The following is a 15,953-nucleotide window of genomic DNA, read 5'->3' on the forward strand; positions in this document are numbered from 1 at the left end:
GGGCATGGTAAGGATCTCACCCTTACTACATTCCTTCATGCTGATCAGTATTAGGCCTGGTCTACACTACATGTTTAAACTGAATTGAGCAGCATTAAACCGATTTAACCCTGCACCCATCCACACAACGAGGCCCTTTATATCGATATAAAGGGCTATTTAAACTGATTTATGTACTCCTCCCCGATGAGAGGAGTAGCGCTGAAATCGGTATTGCCATGTCGGATTAGGGTTAGTGTGGCTGCAAATCGACAGTATTGACCTCCGGGAGCTATCCCACAGTGCACCATTGTGACCGCTCTGGAAAGCAATCTGAACTCGGATGCAGTGGCCAGGTAGACAGGAAAAGTCCCGTGAACTTTTGAATTTCATTTCCTGTTTGCCCAGCGTGGAGCTCTGATCAGCACGGGTGGCGATGCAGTCCCAAATCCAAAAAGAGCTCCAGCATGGACGAAATGACAAAGCATTTGAAAAAATCTATGATAGAAAGAGACCACAGCACAGTGCTGTGTGACAAGCATAATGGAAAGCCAAAGAATCAAATGGACGCTCATGGAGGGAGGGAGGGGGTACTTGAGGACTCCAGCTATCCCGCAGTCTCCGAAAAGCATTTGCATTCTTGGCTGAGCTCCCAGTGCCTGAAGGGTCAAAAACATTTTCCTGGGTGTTTCAGGGTATGTGTCATCAATTTACACCCTTCCCCCCTCCCTGGAAAGAAAAGGGAAAAAAAAAGTTTCTCGCCTTTTTTCAATGTCACCCTATGTCTACTGCATGCTGCTGGTAGATGGGGTGCTGCAGCGCTGAACACCAGCATCCCCTTCCCGGAGGCAGACAGTACAATATGACTGCTATCCATCGTCATCATCAGCCCGTGAGTGCTCCTGGCTGGCCTCGGTGAGGTCGGCTGGGAGCGCCTGGGTAAAAATGGGAATGACTCCTGGTCATTCCCGGCAGATGGTACAGAGCGGCTGGTAACCGTCTTCATCATAGCAACTGCAGGCTGAGCTCCATCAGCCCCCCCTTTCATGTCTAAAGAAAAGATTCTGTCCTGCCTGGACTATCATAGCAGCTGGAGGCTTCCTCCCCCTCATTTTATCTCACTAAAAAGTCAGTGTTTCTTATACCTGCATTCTTTATTACTTCATCATACAAATGAGGGGACACTGCCACGGTAGCCCAGGAGGGTTGGGGGAGGAGGGAAGCAACGGGTGGGGTTGTTGCAGGGGCACCCCCTAGAATGGCATGCAGCTTATCATTTCTGCGGGATCTCTGGGGCTCTGACACGGAGCGACTGTGCTCTCTGGTTCTCTAGTACACTTGCCCCATATTCTAGGCAGGATTAACTCTACTTTTAGACAAAACATAAAGAAGGGAATGACCTGGGGAGTCATTCCCATTTTTGTCCATGCGCCCCCGGCCGACCTCAGCGAGGCCAGCCAGGAGCACCCATGACAGCAGCAGACAGTACATAACTACTGATAACCGTCATCTCATCGCCAGTTTACAATGGCATGGCAGACGGTGCAATAGGGATGGTAACCGTTTCTGCTACCTTGCAAAGGCAAATGAATTCTGCTGTGTAGCACTGCAGTACCGCGTCTGTCTGCAGCATCCAGTACACATACGGTGACAGTGACAAAAGGCAAAGTGGGCTCCACGGTTGCCATGCTATGGCGTCTGTCAGGGCAATCCAGGGAAAAAGGGCGCGAAATGATTGTCTGCCGTTGCTACACGGAGGAAGGATTGAGTGACAAAATTTACCCAGAATCACCCGCGACACTGTTTTTGCATTAGGATCTCAACCCTGAATTCCAATGGGCGAGGGAAACTGCGGAAACTATGGGATAGCTACGGGATAGCTACCCACAGTGCAACAGTCCGGAAATTGACGCTAGCCTCGGTACATAGACGCACACTGCCAAATTAATGTGCTTAGTGTGGCCGTGTACACTCGACTTTATACAATCTGTTTTACAAAACCGGTTTATGTAAAATCGGAATAATCCCGTAGTGTAGACATACCCTTAGTCAATTAGGAATGGTGAGGGGAAATTGACTCTTCTTGGGGGCGGGAGTGAGGGGAAGCAGATATAGGAACAAACATATTTCCGTTGTATAAGCAGGTCATGGATTTCTCCAGCTCAAGACTAGATACATTTTTAATATAGATCAGTATGATTTAGTTTGGATGTCAATAAGGATCGCTCAAAGCCGCTTTGCAAGGAGGAAAAAAGTGCATATGTTTAGATTCTCTTTTTGTTTGACAGGGTAATAAACTCATCCAGCAGGTGCAGATTATGGAGTACACATTTTGTATCATTTATCCAACCATGTTTTGAATCAAGAATGGCTGCCAGCGTTATTTTTCAAAGACAAGGCTTGTGCTGTATTATAATTTGATTATAATGGTGCTTGTCATTGCCAGTATAATTAAGGATCCCTCGTATAGCTGTTATAAACTTCATTTTTAGGACTATGTAATAAACTAAGCATTTTAACTGGCATGAGGTAATCCACAAATCCTAATTTGTTTAAAGAGGACTATGCTCTAGGAATTATTTTGGGGGAAGTTCTGTGTCCTATGTTATTCAGGAAGTCAGACTGGATGATCACAATAGTCTCTTCAGGCCTTGGAATCTATGATTACAAGGTCATAGATTCAAGATACCTTTTATTTTGCACCTGCAGCATCCACATGGGGGAGTTACAGAATAGCATGCTGATGTGCGTGGCAATTCACACCCCCACGGTATGAACTGTGGGGCCATGTAAACATTAAGACTATAGACGTGTAGATGTTCACTCTATAGAGAAGCGACCATACTTTTTTCTGCTTTCTGATTACATATTTTTGTATTTGTATTTGTATTTTTGCTAATTAAAACAATATTTTTTTAAGATGAGAAATGGTCAGGCTTTGAGGCCCTAATGAGATTGGCCAAATGTTTAGAACAGAACTGATAGCAGTTTTGTGTTCTGTTTCTGTCACTGACTCACTGCGTGACTTTGCGCAAGGGACGTAAGCATGCTATGACTCAGTTTCCTTATCTATAAAGAGGGACAGTAACTCCCCCGAACCTCACAGGAGTATCACTGGGCAGAAATCAGTGTTTGTAAAGCAACGTGAGATCTTCAGTTGAAAGGTGTTATAGAAGGGACAATAGACAGATAAAAATCTGATGTTACTTAATATCTTTATAGCAGGCAATACCCTTTTACGTATTTTGACCAACATTAAACCTGATTGAAACAGGTGCCTTACAGTATTTGCAGCATGAAGAGTCATTGTTGGGCAGCACTTACTTTCCTAACGATTTCTGGAGAACTTTTGATTTTTGGGGATATGCCACAATACATAATATATCAGGTATTTTATTCACATAAATTTGAAGCCATATACAGATAATGTGGTTACCTGCTGTAGGAGAGGGTACCCAGAGTCTCTAGTGTCCTGATGGGGGTTAGTTTGTAAATTTAATAATAAGGATGCTATGTTTCAGGTTGTTGCTAGATGTGTCTGTTTTATTAGATCAGTAGGGTGACCAGACGTCTCGATTTTATCAGGGCTGTCCCGATATTTACTTATTTGTCCCACGTCCTGACTGATGTTTGGTTGGGATGCGAATTGTCCTGATACTTTGCCCTCCGGCGCACAGGCGGAGGGGGCTTGTGCCCCCCCCGCCCCAACTCTGCCCCGGTCCTGCCCCGACTCTGCCCCCTCCCTCGCATTGGATCCCTCCCCAAATCCCCGCCCTGGCCCCGCCTCTTCCCCAAGCACGCCACATTCTTTCTGCTCACCTCTCCCTCCCAGGCTTGCACTAATCAGCTGTATGGCAGCACAAGCGCTGGAGGGTGGGGGAGAAGGAGAACACGGCAGCCTGCTCAGGGGAGGTGGAGGGAGAGTGAAGAGGGGCTGGTGCTGGGGGAGGGGAGAGCCATGGAGCTGCCGGTGAGTGCTCAGCCCCCACCAATTTTTCCTATGCTCTGTCGGCTCTTGGTTTTTTTGTTCCCCCCCTCCACCACTGGCTCTTGGGTTTTTTTGCTCCGCCGGCAAACACTACCACCACCTCCCCCCACCCCCCCGCGTCCCTATATTTCACGCCTCTCATCTGGTCACCCTATTAGATCAGTGAGTTTTAATGTCCTCGTTACTTCCTGTACTTGTCAGAATGCTTTGCTGAGGATATGTCTATACTTGGAGCTAGAGGTGTAACTCCCAGTTCAAGGAGATATCTCCACGCCAACTCTGATCAAGCGAGTGTGCTAGAAATAGCAGCATGGCACCGCAGCAGGAGGGGCTAGCCACCTTGAATACATACCTACCGTCTTAGACAGGAACTGTTCATAGCACACTAGCTCAATCAGGAGGTATGTCTCCTGAAGCTGGAAATAACACTTCATGTGGGAATGCCCCAAGTTACTCACTTCCTGACAAACGCTCTGAGGCAGAGGTGCCATCCCTGCATGCCTCCTTGAGGCATGGCATTGCACTACAGCACTCTGACCCAGAGAGAGTAACATACCATTCAGACAGATCTATTCAAATTATATTATTCTGCCTCTAATCCAAAGAGCATAATTTGACTATTCAATACAAGAGGATATATGGGATTGTTATAAATTGATGCAAGGGGCCCATAGTTGGAATATGGTTTTATTTTTCTGTTAGTTTCCAAATTGCAAGAATGTGCATAATGAATGGTTATCTAGTCCTTCTGTTTTATCATTTTTTGAGGGAGAAATAGCATATGTTGCAGACAGACTTGCCTGCATGCTCAGGTTCCATAGCAACCCAATGTTGCTGTGGATTCGTTTTGTACCAATCAATTAGAAATTTTGCTCTGGCTGCCAGAATGAAAGCACATGGGCCAAATCCTGTTCGCTTTACTCAGTCACGTAATCCCACTGGCTTTAATGGGATTACTTGGGTGAGAAAGTGGGCAGGATTTACCCTTATATCTTGGATTTCCTTCTTGCTTTATTTTTGTTAGATTATTTATTTATTTGTTTTACTGATCAAATTTTAGTTTTTGGCTTTTTATCCATCAGTGAAAATGTAGATAATTCTCCTTGATGGGGCTGTCAGGTATGTTCGACTTCTATACATAACAGTTGTTGATATGTGTAATATGAAGTGGTTATATGCCCTGTATAACAATCATGCAGCTATGCGTGTAAATGACTGGTACACATTGTCATCCTGTAGCTTGTAAAATCCTCTGTTGCATCCATATTCATAAGATGGGGTTTTCCAGGACACAGCAATATGTGCCAGTAACCTGCAAATTGCTGAATGATTTCAGTCGAACTGTTCATATCAAAGGTCTGATTATGTACTGCTTAAGGCATGTATAACTCCTATTGAAGTCTGCGAAAAGTTTAGTGTGAAAGCTGTAAGGGGGGCAGATGATTAAAATCAGTGTTGTCAATGGGGGGTTCCCCACGTTTTTCATTTCACTAACCAATCTTTCAGTATCAGAGAAAATAAAATCTAATGAACTGCAGTATATGTATTGTGTGTGCGTGTGTAGTATAATGTTATATGTGTGTGTGTGTGTGTGTGTGTGTATATATAATATATACATATATATATATAACATAAACCATCTGACATAAACTGACAAAAATGTTGACATTTTGAATTTAGGACTTCTTTTCAGATCATTATGCATACTGGCCAATCTTATTGGGCTCTGAATATAATGTATGATGATTTGTTCAACGTGTGCTGCCTGACCTAGACACAGTGAGGAGAGTGAGGCATATTAGTGTTACCTGGGTCGGACCAGAGAATCATTATACTCTCAAATGAACTCAAACCGAAAAAGAACACTTTCACAAAAGGATCACTCCATATCTGACTTCTCAATCCTTGTCCTCAAAGGAAACCTGCACAGCACTTTTAAAAGATGAGTTTGGGAGCTTAGATTCATAACTTTGCTATTCACTAAAAATCATGGATTTATGGCTTATGACAACAATCTCTAACCCACTAACCCCCCTTTTTGGTGTTAGGGGTGCAGGGGTGTTAACAGGCCACTTCATATTGAAAAGTCCTTTAAAATATGTTAACTACAGTACAAAAGCTGGTCTCTTTCACCAACAGAAGTTGGTCCAATAAAAGATATTACCTCACCCACCTTGTCTCTCTAATATTCTGGTACCAATACAGCTACAGCAACACTGCAAGCATTATGTTTAATCAAGTAAAGCTTTTTAAAAACATTTTTTTAGAAAGTTTGACACAGGTTTCCATGCTGATTTTTCAGCACTGAGTAATTTTCATGATGATTTTTCAGTATTTGGAAAATGTGACAGATTTATCATTATTACTTTCATATGAAGTGTTTCAATGAAAAAATTCAGTGTTAAATGCATTGTCCTGTATTTTAACTTCTTATATGTTTGTGTTTATATTCCCTCTGTTTTTAGTGATGTACTGCACATATTCAGAGATCAGGCTTGAATAAATATAACAGCCTTTCTTTTAGGCACTTGGGATTTTTTATTTGATAGTTTTGTTTGAAAATCTGCTTGAAATACTTTTGCTGTCATTAAGTATTAAAATCCAGATCCTGCAAACTCTTTGCAGTGTGTTTGCAGAATTGGGGCCTAAATACTCACTTCGGGCCCAATCTAACTTCTTTTGAGGTCAATAGGAGCTTTTCCTGAGCCAGGAGTGGCCCGATATAAATACTACTTATTATACTGCCTCTCTCTTGACTTCATGAAATTATACTGTCTGGATTTACTTGTAGTCTAGCCTGTTGCTAGTCAATTTCATTGGTGTGCTGACATGCACTAGCACATCACTGCAGTGTTTGAGTCTGTCCTGTCCCCTTTACTCATGTGAGTAAGGGCACTTTGGGTTATAAACAGTACAGAGGAATGATTACATCCAAATCAAGAACTGTTCTGAATAATTTTTAAGAAATCACAAAAGCATTTCTAGTGATAAATTTAGTAAAACTTAAAAAAAGGCTAAATTTGGTGCTTAAATTTGTTGATAGTGTGCATTTCATTAGACACACATTCTACATTAGATTGGAAATTACAGGATTTATAAGAAGCACACTGTACAACATATTAATATTTGTGTGTGTGTATATATATAGCGAGAGATGCATATGCACTGTGTAAATTCACACGCCATGCATATTTACACAGATGTGTTAATAAATATGTGCAGTATGTCCTATTTTTGAAAGTCCCCCCCACCCCACTGTGCATGTTTTCTGTTGACTTTCCTTGTGTGCCTTAAATTTTTATTTTTCTGTCTGTGTTTGTGTTTGTGGTTCACAGGTCCTCCTTTGCATTGTTCATCTGCCTCATCAACCCCTATTGAGCAGTCCCCTTCCCCTCCCCCTCCCCCTGCGGCCAATGAGAGCCAGAGAAGGTTGCTAGGCAATGGTGTGGCCCAGCCAACCCAGGACTCTGACTCTGAGGAAGAGTTTGTCCCTAATTCATTCTTAGTTAAAAGTGGCTCTGGAAACCTCTGTGTACCTGCCAATGGTGAGTTATTCTCTCTACCTACTTTACTGCTTGCTTGTTGTACAAGTTGTGTGTGGGCCTGTAGGATGCAGGTTTGGTTTGCCTCCTGGACTTTGAATAATAATTCACCATGTGTTTGACTTTCTGCTTCAGTTTTGCAGCCACTTTATGTGTATTGTTTTAAACTCCTTGTGTTTCCTGCGGAATTGTGTCCCGCCGAATTGCTGTGCTGGTTAGAACAAATCACCTACCTTGAAGACAGCACCTGAGCCCAGCTCTGAAATGCTGATTGTGGCTGAGGCAGCCCTGCTGAAATGTCACCCAACTTCACACGTTAGTGTTTTCGCTGCGGGACAGCATGTCAGGCAGTCTGTACAACTTTCTGTGTACGTTCAGTGCATGGATGTCAGGAACGTTTCCTTTCAGATGACCAGTTCAGAGATCAGATAGTATTCAGGCTTTATGAAATGTTTACTTTGATTGAATTGTAAACAGATGAGGGGACTGTGTCCTGAAGAACTTCAAGTTTATGAGAAACTTTTCACTGGGTCTGCTTTTATGGTTTTGCTGGGCCTTCTACTCTCAGATTGGTACAGATGTGAGACAATCTCAGTGGCTGCATTATGAGAGTACAGATGTAAAAACTAACTTCTGAAGCCTCAGCCTGCATGTTTTAACCCAAATATGAGTTGTGACAAGTGACATGAGCACGTTACTGTCACACGCACAGGCCAGAAATAGGTTATGGATCCAAATTTCTACAAGTAGCCTGGATAAATATCCTAAGGGTAACATACAAAGGCAGCAACAGGACCCTATCCTACTAGGTACCGAATCCTCATCCTTTTAGTGGGATCCCTTTCCTGGGTGGCTCCGACTGAGATAAGTAAAGAAATGCAAAGGAAATAAAATGATTTGCTTTACAACTTCGCATCCTAAAGACAATGACTTGTAAAAAGAGAAACAAAGCTCATTGATAAAGCAATGTTAAATTCATCAAGGACAGTGCAACCTGATGTAGTGCAGATACCAGCTGTGAAACAACAATGCAAGTCAGCCCACTGCTATCCAGCCAGAGTGATAATTGCAGGAAGGTCTGATTTATGGAGGTGAAGCCATTCACAGACATCTACCAAAAAAAAAAAAAAAAAAAAAAGTGAGAGAGGTTTACAGCATCTGGTAACAACTTAGCCCCATTTCAGTTGAGCTGTTAAGAAGGTTTCCTAGTATGGTGTTATTTCAAAGGAAAGGGATAAGTTTGACATTGAATTAATTCCTCCCCTTCTCAGCTTCCTCTTTCTTCTCTTTCTTGCATTTGCTATGGTAAAAACTAACTTTCCTTCAGGGCTTTTCAGTGGAGAAGGTTATCTTCCGTGAATTGTCATCATAAGGAGAACAGGGGGGAAATACAGTGTTGCATTCATTCAGGAAACTGCTTAAAATTCATATCCTCCTACCTCCCTTCAGTCACTAGTATAGTCAAGTTTGCAGTGGTGTGGATGAACCTTTAGTGTTCACAGTAACGCAGTGATTGTTGGTTGGAGACAAAAGCTGCCCAAACTAACATCCTCAGTAATTCTTATATTCTGTCTCTTTGTCCATCTATCTGTCTCGACACCCTCTCCAGGTAGAGAGAGAGAGAGATTAAACCCCTTAATCTCTTCTTTTACTAATTAACTGAACAACAGAAAAAGCATTGTTCAGAGTCTGCAGTGAGTTGATGACATTATTGTATTATTGATGTGCTGGTGAGTTAGTGAGACTTTAGGCTCTTCAGCTGTCTGCTTATTTATACTCCTCCTCTCCTTGCATCAGTTTGTCGAGGCTTTACATTCCCCAGGGCCTTCTTTGTGTGTAAAATTCTGCAGGTTGGTAATAAATATGTCCCATACAGAGACAGTGTGTCTGGGGTCTCATTTGGGTGCTGACTCGAGTTGTTCAGTAATGAGAGGTGCAGGTAAATACAGCACATTTGTGACCTGCTAAGATGTCACCGTCACTCTGCTATCAGCAAAAAACAAAGGTGACCTTTGAAAGCCTCATTGACTTATTATGCATCCTATCAACCCATAATCTGGGAGTTCACCTGAATGAGAAGCACAGACCATACAAGTCCATCATGTCTAAAATGCTAAGGCTCTTCTGACCTCTCTTAATGGATTTAATTGCCTTGCTTCCTTAAAGTTCTGTTTCTATGAGGCTTAGTCAGCGTAGACTTTAAATGACAAAGGCAGCTCTTTATGTCCCCTAAATAGGGAAAATTAGTAAAAGCTTATTTTGGTTAGGACTAAGTTTAATACAGTTAGAGCACTCATTCTCTGTGTATAGTGGCTGTCTCAACAGGGCTGCCTGGGAATGCCTGCTTAAGGATTTGTGTTGCACTTTTTAATTGATCCCTGCTAGGTTTTCTTTCCACAGCTGTGTAAACTCAGCTTTAGAGGAGTCCATCCAAAGTAAGTAACACCCATGGAGCTGCTGTTCCAAATCCCCATGTAAAATGCAAATATAATGCACATGGAACAAAAGATATTTTTGAAGATACATTAGACTAGTCTTTTTCTGAGTTCCGCTCCATTGAAAAAGGTTCTAATGTAGTAGTATTTCTGGGAAAATGTTCAACTAAAATTTCAAATGTTCAACTAAAAATATTGAAGAACTAAAGTAGTAGGTAAAGACCCACAGATTTTCTTTCTTCAACGTTTTATTTTTGTGGTCCATATATTGGAAACCCATCTTTTCTATTTAAAATCAAAGTGTAACCCCATATCTCTATTGTTAATAAACATTTTAATAACAGAAGGAATTTTCAGAATCAAAATCACTTTTCTTCTTATTCGTGTGAACTCCCAGATTTCTATGATCTTTTGAGCCATATTTTCCAAAGTGACTGGTGATTTTAGGTGTCTCAGTTTTTGGGTGCCCAACTTGAGAGACCATAAAAGGTCCTGATTTTTGGCTAGTGTTGGTGGTCAGCACTTCCTGAAAATCAGGCCCCTTTAAGGTATCTCAAATACTTTTATGACAATCTAAGAAAAATCAACTACACCGACATGCTGCCTAACAAGCAAAGAGGAACATTATGAGATAATACCATAGTCAGAAATTTGTCTATCTGTGGTACTCTTATGGCCCCCATAACTATAGTATTTGAAGCCCTTGTAATGTTTAATCTGTTTATCTTCACAGCACCACTGTGAGGTGGGGAAATGCTGTTATCCCCACTTTACAGATAATGGGGAACAGAGAGGTACAAAGAAACTAAGGCCCAGATTTTAGGGTTTTCTGTGCTCATCATTGCAACACCTAACTGGTTTAGGATTCTCGATCTCATGAGATTTAGGCTCCTAAATCAATTAGGCATTATATTGCTAAGTGCAGTAATGTCTAAATAGCTTTAAAAATCTGGATCTAAGTGACTTGCCCAAGGTTACACAGGAAGTTTGTTGCAGAGCAAGGAATTAAAGCTGAGTGTTCCAACTCCCTAACCACTGGACATCTTTAGATATCTTCAGGTTTTTTTGTTTTTATGAAGTATATAAAGCCACATAAGCAGATAGGAAGGACAAATGAGGATACAAGAGAAAAACGTCTGCATAACCTGCCACATCTGTTCAGGAACTAAGATGGAGGCCCACATTTTTTAAAGTCACCTCTGATTTGAGCCTCTCACTGTCTGGGTGCTAAGCTTTAGAGATCATGGAACAGAACATGTACTATTCCAGTGGAAGTCAATGAGAACAGAAGGGGCCTAAAGATGGTTATCCAGTATTAGGCCCCGATCCTGAAAGGTACTCCACATGGGTCTGTGTGCCTGTAGAGAGCCCCCGTGAAGTCATTGGGCTCGAAGTCCATTTGTTGGAATATTTTACAGGATCAGGGCCTTAGAGGCCACTTTTGAAAATTTGGACCCAAATGTCTTTTTGAATACTTCCTGACTGTTTGCAATCCTGCTTGTCCTTGCTGCCCACTCCTTTGCACCAGTCTTGTTTCATTTGCTCTCAGTGAGGACATTACTTCATGAATAGCGACATCACACCGTTTGCCTATGTCACCCAAGGTGAATGTAAGAGAGTCATAGAAAAGTCCTACAGAAGCTAAGGGTAGGATTCACTCTGGCACAATGTTGTTATACCTTTAGTGCCAACACTGCATGCAGTGCTGTGCAAGGCATAGACAACACAGTCCCTCCCTCAGCAAGATTTTGCAATCATTGAAGTCAATGAGACTGTTCACAGCATAATGTTAAGTCCATAATGTTAAGTCTTTTAGGGTCAGAGACTGAGGGACTGGGGCAGCTCCAGCTGAAACCAGTGGGACTCTTTCCATTGACTTCAGTGGAATCTGAATCAGGCCCTACAAGCCTCCTCTCCTTCAAATCAATGGCAGAAGTGTGTTTTTCTCTTTAGACAATTACAAGAAAACCGATGCTCTTCCCCTCACCCGTTGTCTCAGTTCCTGTAGGTCCCTCAGTTTTACTTAAGATTAATTTGCTCCCCCTTTCTGATTCTTCTGTCTGAGCTAGGTGCTTGGTCACTTCACAGCAATAACACTTTCCTACAGCCTACTCTTTGGTCACTTTGAACTGTGGGAATAGAGATCAGAGTGGCTTCACATGTTGCCACATGGCTTTGTTTTCCCATTCCTCCGAGCCACTTGCCTTTTCTGGGCCTAAGTGCAGTGTGAAGAGTTCACTCAGCTTAACCCTTCGGGTTCCTCTACACTGACAGAGTTACCGCGCAGCTCATGGAGCGCTGAAGGGAAACCGCTGTTGTGTGTTCACACTGTCAGTTGCCTGCGCAATAGCGTGTTCACACTTGCAGGAGTATTCTGAGTGGTGCACTTTGGGCAGCTATCCCCCAGAGCAGCTCTTTCTCTTCTGCCGTTAAGAGTTGTGGGAAGTCGGAGGAGAGTGCAGGGCATCCTGGTTCCTGTTCCAATGCCCTGTGATGCATTGCTTCACATCCCAGAAATCCCTGCCCTTCCACCCGCATTTGGCACCATCTTTCAAATGCTTGTGTACTGTGCGCTCTGCCTCTTTAGTCTGCAGAAATGGATCCCGCACTGGGTTGAGCAGTATGCTGCTCACTCTCACTAACATGCCACAAGTGGCAGTGGAGTTATTCCTTAAACTACAAAGGCAAGAGGAGTTCAAAATTGATCTCGCCACTCTCAGTAGCTCCAACACGAGATTGCTTGTGGCAATCATAGAGGTGCTGACCACAGTGGAACACCGCTTTTGGGCTTGGAAAGCAAAGATTGAGTGGTGGAGTCACATTGTCATGCATGTCCAGTATGATGAGTAGTGGCTCCAGAACTTTCACATGAGGAAAGCCACATTCATGGGACTGTGTGATGAGCTCGCCCCAGCCCTGCGGCACTAGGACACGAGAATGAGAGCTGCCCTGTTATTGGAGAAGTGTGTGGCGATTCCACTATGGAAGCTGACTACTCCAGTCTGCTACCGATTGGTTGCTAACCAGTTCGGAGTTGCAAAGTTGACTGCTGGACGCATGTTGATGGAAGTGTGCAGGGCCATTAATCATATCCTGAGCCGAAAGACTCTGGGCAACGTGTGTGACATTGTGGATGGCTTTGCACAGATGGGCTTCCCTAACTGTGGAGGGGCGATAGCTGGCATGCATATTCCAATTCTGGCACCAGACCACCTAGCCACCAAGTACATTAATCGGAAGGGATATTTCTCTGTGGTTCTCCAGATGCTTGTGGATCACTGTGGGCGTTTCACGGACATTCATAGATTCATAGATTCTAGGACTGGAAGGGACCTTGAGAGGTCATCGAGTCCAGTCCCCTGCCCTCATGGCAAGACATTAACGAAGGCTGGTCCTGAAAGGTGCATGATGCACTCATCTTTTGGGAACACTGGCCTTTTCAAGAAGCTGCAAGCAGGAACTTTCTTCCCAGACCAGAAGATCACCGGAAAGGAAGTCAAAATGCCCATTGTGATCCTGAGATCCTGCCAACCCCTTAATGCTGTGGCTTATGAAGCCATACACCGGGCAACTTGACAGCAGCAAAGAGCGGTTCAACAACAGGCTGAGCAAGTGCAGAATGACTGTTGAGTGTGCTTTTGGCCGTTTAAAGGCCCGCTGGAGCTGCTTATATGGGAGGCTGGACCTGGCTGATGACAATATTCCTATGCTTATAGCTGGGTGCGGTACGCTCCATAATATTTGTGAAGGGAAGGGTGAAAGCTTCACTCAGGAGTGGATCTCTGAGGCTCAGCATCTGAAGGCTGAATTTGAACATCCAGAGCCCAGGGCTATTAGACAGGCGCAGCGTGGGGCCATAAGGATCAGGGATGCCTTGAGGCAGAAATTTGAAGCTGAAATCCACTAATATTTGTTGCTATGCTTGGAAGTGCAGTGCTTGTAATGCTAGGAGGTGACTGTGATTGGTGCAGATGATGCACTAGGAAGGTTTAAGAAAATTTCCTGTTGCTTTGCAGGGCTCGGTTTGCTTTCAATTAATGGAATAAAGATTGCTGTCAAACCAAAACAATCCTTTGATTAAAAAACAGCCGGAGGAGAGAGGCAAACAAAAAAACACATCAGCGCTGTGGAGGATGAGGAAAGGAAGGGTCCCAGTAGGAGGTGGGATACTGGAATGGTTAAAGATTTCTTTGTCCAGGTATCATATGCAACCTTGTTCTCTAGAGTACAATGCAGCAGGTACTGTAGTTCAGCAGGGCTAAGCTGCAGAGGGACGAGTGTTGAGTGCAGTGGGTACTGAGAGGCCGCAATACTGGACTGTGACGGGGCAGGAGTGGAATGCAGCGGGTACAGACTGGAGCCAGGAGTTTAATAAGAGTGTGTTGGTGTCTGGGGGGCGCATGGGAAAGAGTTTTGCGACAGTGGCTGCAGGGGAGGGCAGGCACGGAGCTGCTCAGTTTGCAGTGCTAGTATTGCCTAGAGTGTGTCTGCTTGGCACTCCATAACGTTTAAGAGCCGCTCAGTGGCTTCATTCTGGTGCGCCACATTTTCCTTTCGGTCCCTCTTCTCACTGTCTCGCTACTCCTTCAATTCTTGGTTTTCAGCTGTGCAATGCATCATGACATCACGCAGAAAGTCACCCTGTTCTGCCATTCAGACTAGACATGTGGTGGTACGCGCATCATATAGACACAAGCCTGCTTTCTGCAACCCTCGTGCCTCCAACAACTCACTCCAGCGATTCCCAAAATCAAAGCCACTTACCAGGGGCTTCCTCTCCTGTTTGTGCTTTGCCAAGCTCTGACAGCTGTGACTGGCTAGCCTCCTGCGCGGTAGAGAAGAGCTCTTGGCTACATGCATCTCTGGCCTCTGAGTCATCCTCTGCCTGTGCCCTCCGCCACCCATCCTCATCCAAGATTTCCTCCTCCTGGCTCAGTCCACTCTCAACTGGCACGTGAGCCACCGAAGTATCCACAGTGGCCTTCGCAATGGAAGTGGGGTTACCACTGAGTATCATGTCCAGCTCTTCGCAGAACTGGCAGCTTGTGGGTGCAACACCGGAGCAGTGGTTTGCCTCTTGCACCTTGTGGTAGACGTTCCAGAGCTCCTTCACTTTGACCCTGCATTGCAGTGTGTCCCAGTTATGGTCCCTTTTCTGTCATGCGTCATTAAATCTGTCTGTAGGTATCATAATTTCTACAGCTGCAGCGCAGCTGGGACTGGACAGCCTGCTCACCCCAAATGCTGATGAGGTCCAGCAGCTGGGGATTGCCTGCTGCGTGAAGCAGGCAGGGCCACCTGGAAAGATGTGCTGAAACCACTACACGCATCACTGAGCAAACAGGAAGAGGACTTTGAAAATTCCAAAGGAATTTGAAGGATGGGGCTCATGGTTGGTCACCTGAGGGCAGGGCAGTAGAGTTCAGACCGATAACCAGAGAGGTGAGAACAGGCATTGTGGGACACCTCCTGGAGGCCAATCACAGCTCTGTAATTGATCAAGGTGTCTACACGGGCACTGTAGCGCTGTAAGCCTGGCCCAGAAAGGTGTATGCCTCTTGTCAGGGTGGTTTTTTTTACAGCTCTGCAACTGCACAGTGTCTGCGCCCTAAATGGCTTGGCAGTGTGTACACCTCAGGAGTTACACCGCTCAAAGCTGCTTTACTGCACAGAAACTTGACAGTGTAGACAAGAACTTGTTTCCATCTCTAATTTACCTCTCCAGTCCCTCTCCCCTGTTCCCTCAAACATATAGCCTTAGCCCCTGCTACAGCCAGCCAGCCACCCAAGTCCCTCACACATGCAAGTTGAAGGAGTAATTCGTTTCAACCTCACTCATGGCTTCTCAGATCCTCTGCTGGTGCAAAGTGATGTAGCTTTATTGAAGTCAGTGAAGCCAATTTATGCCAGCTGAGAAACTCTTCCTGAGGATCATATTAATTAAAGACAGGAAAGTCTTTTATTATCATTATTATATTATTTATTTATTTATTTTTCTTTTAGCACCCA

The 15,953-nt window shown here is 44.1% G+C and overlaps 1 protein-coding gene across 7 annotated transcripts in view; it reads left to right on the forward strand.

Annotated features, from left to right (window-relative positions):
- TENM4 (teneurin transmembrane protein 4) overlaps positions 1-15,953 on the forward strand; it is a 1,003,172-nt gene that overhangs the window by 654,089 nt on the left and 333,130 nt on the right. The window contains exon 5 of one of the 7 annotated variants that reach the window (XM_050940297.1): positions 7,303-7,512. The exons of the other annotated variants lie outside the window; for them this stretch is intronic. Coding sequence (XP_050796254.1) covers positions 7,303-7,512 — 210 coding nt within the window. The remainder of the gene's footprint in view (positions 1-7,302; positions 7,513-15,953) is intronic. 7 annotated transcript variants of the gene reach the window in all.

Source organism: Gopherus flavomarginatus, chromosome 1, assembly GCF_025201925.1.
Source record: "Gopherus flavomarginatus isolate rGopFla2 chromosome 1, rGopFla2.mat.asm, whole genome shotgun sequence".
Classification (NCBI taxonomy): Eukaryota; Metazoa; Chordata; order Testudines; family Testudinidae; genus Gopherus; species Gopherus flavomarginatus.